The sequence below is a fragment of the Tuber melanosporum genome (assembly GCF_000151645.1).
Source record: "Tuber melanosporum whole genome shotgun sequence assembly, scaffold_117, strain Mel28".
In the NCBI taxonomy this organism is placed as follows: domain Eukaryota; kingdom Fungi; phylum Ascomycota; class Pezizomycetes; order Pezizales; family Tuberaceae; genus Tuber; species Tuber melanosporum.
The window spans coordinates 121322-127460 of NW_003298774.1; the positions used below are offsets into that span (position 1 = coordinate 121322).

Genomic DNA, 6139 nt, shown 5'->3' on the forward strand with positions numbered 1-6139 from the left:
GACTGGATAAGCGTCGTACCGTGTGTAGGTTATCTCTAATATAGGGTAGTATTCAACAAATATTGTTAAAGAAGGAATTTCATTATAAAAAAGCCTTGTGTTGCTATTTTAGTAGGATCTTATATTTCATGAACACATAATACGAAGTAGTACAAACAATATAAATCTCCTTTTTCAATTACGGACAATAGTCAGTAGGTTAATGACAGTCAAGAATTTCATGTTAACCTTGAATAATTATTAGTTATGTATAAATCATCTCTATAATAATATTGTAAAGGATTCTTATTTCTAGCCCTTAACCTATATACTATATTTTAATATTCAGGCTATGTAAAGTATATATATTGTCCCTCATTACAAGTGTTTGTGAAATGCTTAGTAAGTAACCTCGCTAAAAATGGTAACTTAAAAAATATATCACAAGAACTAGTTACTACTACTGTAATTATATAAATAATTAGACTTTATATTTATACTACATCATTAGACTTTTCTTTGTAAGGTCTAGCATTTTTTAATTCTTTTCTGTTTTTGTCATAATTTACAGTAGTTGGTCCAATATTTTGTCTAATATCCAGTTTTATATCAAGTATAGTGAAAAGTTAACACTCTTAGATAAACATTTCCTAAATATTCTATATAGTTAACCAGCTATAAGTTGAAATACCATATGTTAAAGTGGTATTATTAAACCATATTTAGAGTTGTATTAAGTATTGTTAAAGTGGTCTCTATCTTTGTATTTGATGCTTGCTATTAAAAAAAATACATTATAATACCAACACTTATGATAAGATAATACTTCTACAACTTCTAATGGAATATTTAGTTTATCATATTGTTATTTAGAACATTGGTCTACTCTGAAATTCTGGTCTACTCTGAAATTCTGGCCTACTCTTGAAAAGATATACTGTAAAAGATAACAGTGAAGATGAATATTCTTTGTATAAAAAATATATATTAGATAAAAAGTAATAATCCATATAAAGTTGCACCTCATTATCCTAGGCAGCTAAAATCTGAGGAATCACTCAGGCACAGCAAGGAATTTAATAGAACATATCATATTATAGGGGTAAGAAATTTCAGGTTTCTTGAAATTTGTATGAAACAGTGAGGTGTGGCTACTGGAAATCGGGAAAAAAGATAGAAAAAAATAATAAAAATACTAGACAATATAAAAGGAACATCTAAGGATATAGCATAAATTTACAGTCGGATTATTTATATAGTTACAGTAGTAGTGACTGGTCCTTGTAACAAATTTTTTGGGTCCGCATTTTTCAGCCATGTTGCTTAGTAAGCATTTCATGAACACTTCTGACGAGGGACTGTACAGCTTCTTAGAAAATATTATGAAATTTACTTTTTACCATCTAAAATAACTTTACATTCTGGTGTATCTTATTAAAGAAAATATTTGTGTAATGCCAATTGGTTGTGAAGCTATTTCAGTTTAAAACAGCTGCATATTTTTTCTTGAAAAATTATATGAATGCAACATCCTTGGTATGTAACAATGTTTGGCTTACATAATTTATTTTGACCATCATGAGGTGTTTGATATTAGTAGTGATAATTTACCCTCCAAATATTTTAAAGATTGTTGCATATTATTATTAAAAATATGTTGCAAATACAAAATGACCGATATCTCAAAACCAATTTGGTGGGTTGCAACTCATTTTTCTCAACACAACACAAATGGCCGATACCCAGGTTTTTTCTGGTACTGTACAGGCTTACTTTCCTATTTATTTCTTTATGTTTTATCTTTCTCAATTGCTCACCATTTTCCCCGCAGGTAACAGGACGATTTGATCTGATACGATACGATAGACGAAGACCAATTTGTGAGTGTGTGTGTGGGGCACGGTGGAGCGCCGGTGCCGGTTAGACTGTGTTACTCTCCATCTACGATATGAAAACTACTGTTTTTGGTGATCCATCCAACGAAATTTAATGCTTGATCTTCCTATCCAGGCTTCCCCATTATGTACTGTACCTGTATGATACCTGCCTATTTTCTTATCCCTAGACCAGAATGCTGACTCGGAGCTACGATTGATTAGATTGGAATGGAGGGCGCCCGGTGCTCTATCGAAAATCCCCTAGCTGCAGGGGAGGATGAAGAGCGGAGGAAAGAAGGAAGGGGGGGGGGGCGGTGTGAGAGGGCAAAAAAAAAAAGAGGAAAGGGAAAGGGAAAATTCCCACCACCATATAGAGAGAAAAGAAAATGTGCGATTTTGTATCACAAAGTCTTCCCCCGTCCCGCGCCCGTCCATTCACCCGGTTCTGCCGTGATCTGGGTTGCTCTCAGACACAAGCAGCACAAAGCAGTACGAGTACTGTAAAAGCGCTGTTACTAAGGAGCAGATGAGTCTCAGGGAACATTCAATTACGATACTACGGTAGCCCGCGCACAATTCCCCACCCTCTCTTTTCTCCATCGCTTGACGCCATTTTTGACGGTTCGATATTGACTGAGATGGAGCGGGGTGTTTGAGATTTGAACTCCGCCCTCGCCTACGGGGAGGGAGGGATGTCTCTGGCTGCCGTCAAAAGAAAAAAGGAAAAAGAAGGAAAAAGAAGGAATGAAGAAAAAAGGGCACGCAGCACCTTTTTTAGGAATCGCATCGTGCAGAACCAATGGCGTCTTCTTTGCTTTGCTTTCGCTTTCCTTGCTTGCAGGTGGATCAGCTTGCTGTGTCACATCGTACATATCCGGGCACATACCGTACTTCATCTGCGGTGGCGAGGGCCCCCATCATTATCATCATCATCATCAGCAGCAGCAGCAGCATCAAACATCTGCATCATCATGATCACCATCAGCCGCTTTCTTGTTATATTTACTCTTCCATTTTTTCTTCTCTTTCGATTCTTTCTGCGCTCTCCCCCCACCCCCCCTCTCATCTGGGCTTGGGCTGGCTGGATGACGGAGGTGAGCGGAGGTGGGATGATGAAGTGGTGGTTGTAAAGGAGGCGATGGTATTTTAAGTGATGTGATTGTACAAAGTGCTATGCCATACATGGCATATACCGGTACAGGTATCTTATCCACACACTCCGATTCGGTTCGGTGTTTCCCACCATTCCGATTATATATAATGGGAGATCCGGGAGTTGGTCAGAGATCCCGTGCCCTCGCCAATCGATCCCCTCAGCGACTATCAATATATGCGAAGTGCGATGCCATGGGAACATTGGTCGCCTATCACAATTTACCGAACACCCCAATCCGAATGTGCGAAGCAAGATTGATGATAATAATAACCCATATTTGTAGCTATAAAGGGTAACTGATGCAATGCAGCGAATCATTGCTTCCATATCCACGGCCTTCCCAAAACCCGACGTCTTCGTATTATCTACCGTATCCCGACAGCCCGCTATAATACACTTACTCGAGCATGGTGCATGCCGCCCAGGGAGCGCCGAACGCTTACGAACATCCGTAATACCGTACGAGTACTGTACACTTCTCCCTCACTCGAGTGAACAGGGGAGGAGGGAGAGAAAGCATAGTACAGTACGTCCTCCATCCAGCCGTCGCCGCCTGAATTTGAGCTCTAGAGAACTCTCACCGCAACCCATCCGTAAGGTTTTACGCGGGCTTTGGGCAAAATGATTGGTGCTTCGCTTTGCATCCCTTCCCCTCCCATCGCCCACAATTCACTCCCCCTCCCATTCCTTCCTCACCTACTTTCGAATCGTGCGGATGTGAATGACTGAACCAGTTCGTGGGAATTTACTTTATTTTATTTTTCCTCCTCTGATGAGAGCGAATGCGAGAAGGATGGAGGGCGCAATTCAGATGGGTAATGGCCGAGTAAAAAATATTACTAATACGGGTCCATTCGCGCAAGGGATTTGGTCATTCCATACCCTTCAGTGACATCATGTTAAGACCAATACTTCACCCGAGAACATGGCGCTCAGCGGCGGCGGAAAATCAAAGACAATAATACAAGTACTTAGGAGTTGTCAAAGAAAAAGAAAAGCGACCAGGAGAAGCTGTCGAATCCCTACACTTGCCATCCCCCAATATGACTAGCAGTTTTTCTACTCGAGTAAAGTGAGACTCGAGAAGAGAGAGGTGTCAAACAGTACCGTACTCGAGTAATCAGGGGAAAAAAAGAAAAGAAAAGAAAAGAAAAAAGAGGGAGTGACGCCTTCACAGGGAAAGCTACAGGCGGTTTGAGCCGCCCCTTCACCAGGAACAAGAGCCATGATCCCGGAGATTTTACATTTCCCCTACAGCCTCGCGACAAGAAAGTACAAGTAATAATAATAAAGATAATGAATGATGCGTCATGATCCCTAAAGCTTTCCTTCACGTCTGCCCCTTTCGTGTAATCCTTTGCCTTATTTTCTCAATTCCTTTCACCATCCCCTCCCATTCTGTCCATCAATTCACAAGTGGGAAAGGGAAAACTGGGGGTGGCAAGGGCTTGTTCCCGGGCCAAGCCATTAATCCTTCTCCGCGAAGCTCTTCTCATCACCCTCGGTCATCATGAAGGCATGCGCCAGACGTTTCTGATCCTCCCGGGAGAAGCTATTTTGTCTCGCATGATGGGCCGGCTTGCCACCGCCGTCCGATCCGGCCCTCTTCTCAGCAGCCTTTTCCGCAGAGAAGCCGGAGAAGCGAGCACTGTCCTGTTCGTAGTTGTGGGACGAGCGCAGAGGCAACGGGGGCGTATTGGTGAATGTCTGTCGCTGCTGCTGGCCATTGTCGACTTCAGCAGCCGGGGAGGGCTCAGTCCTGTTCTCGATGATGGACTGGGAGCTCGGCGAGGAAGGTGCAACTTAGGAGTGGTGGGCTTTCTCGGTGGTGAGTTGAGACATATCGCCTTGTCTTTCGATCGCTACTACGATACACCGTTACCAAGACGATCTTTCACTGGATAGTTTTTTTTCCCTTTACCTTTTTCCGCTTCCCCGCCCCCTTTCCCTTCTCAAAAAAAAAAACTTCTTTCCAAAGAATGACTTACTTTCGCAGTCCAAGTCCGGTGGAATATTTTCTCTCTCTTGATTTCGTCGGGGAAAAAGGTTTCAATTGAGTATCTGGGGATTCCGCTGGTGAATGAGAGAAACGAGTCGCTGAGGAGGTGAGGAGAAAGGTGACGAAATGCGGGGGCATTTTTTAACCAAGATGGTGATGTGCGCTTGCGTGATCATCGCTGCAGAATCCCTGTTTATGGTCTGGTTGTGGTGAGAGGCTAATCATGCTATGCTTGCTCATGGGTGTGCTACAAGGGTAGTCTGTGGAAGGATCCCGATGGTGACTATGGTGGAAACGGCTGTCGGTAGCAGGGCTAACAGCCTGAAGGGAACCTCATCCAACTACGCTATTTTTTACAAGGCTTTACCGCGGAGAATGAAAGAGGGGGGAAGCTCTCACTTATCAAATTGATTGGGATATTGTATCAATTTGGCTATTTACTTATTTACCCTTGAACTGGACGTCTCGCATGAGGGATATTTTGAAGAAGTAAATTTTGTTCTATTTCGAGTTCTATTGTCATTGGGATTTTCTCCAGTCACGGGCATCACCTGGTATCACTCGTGTAGCTCCGTCCATTACTGAGCTTTGGAGCTCCGTGCTTCGAGACCGTCGGGCGAGGTCAGTGGTTTTTCGGATGTAGTTGCTTTGGATCGGTTAAGCAAACTATTTTGACGTAGAACTCAATCCGGAACTTGGTTTGTAAATGTGTTTTTTTCCACCGGGGACTGTCCTACGATTCCGGGGAGAAAATCGAACTTAGTAATGAGCTAGGGAATTTATTTGGTTTTAGTAGCTGAAGCCGTGTATCAGAGCTACCTTGTACGAGTACGTCGGGGGATTAGAAGGAGAAAAAACAAGCAATATCACGGGGCTGAATTTCGATTGGCTCAGGGAGATACGTATCTGGATTGGTCCGTGAGGATAGCGGTATGTTATAAGACCCGGGACTATCATTTGGTAAGGTTCAAGGAAGGTTTCACCACCACCACCACGCACATACTCGAGCACCGCTCGAGTTTGACTAATAAGGGATAATTGTTTTTTCCATTCCCAAGCTCACCGTACAGCATTACTTGGCTCAAGGCCTTTCGACGCCAAATCAGGGATGATTTTTGCTAACCTCCA

General features: G+C 42.6%; 1 protein-coding gene; it reads right to left on the reverse strand.

Annotated features, from left to right (window-relative positions):
- Positions 1 to 3909: 3909 nt before the first annotated feature.
- On the reverse strand, positions 3910 to 5149 carry GSTUM_00001540001 (uncharacterized protein; the record flags this gene model as incomplete). XM_002835756.2 has 2 exons in its annotated part: positions 3910 to 4877; positions 5001 to 5149. 2 exons carry the CDS (start codon positions 5147 to 5149, stop codon positions 4766 to 4768), a joined length of 261 nt encoding a protein of 86 aa, XP_002835802.1. The 3' UTR covers positions 3910 to 4765.
- Positions 5150 to 6139: the final 990 nt, after the last annotated feature.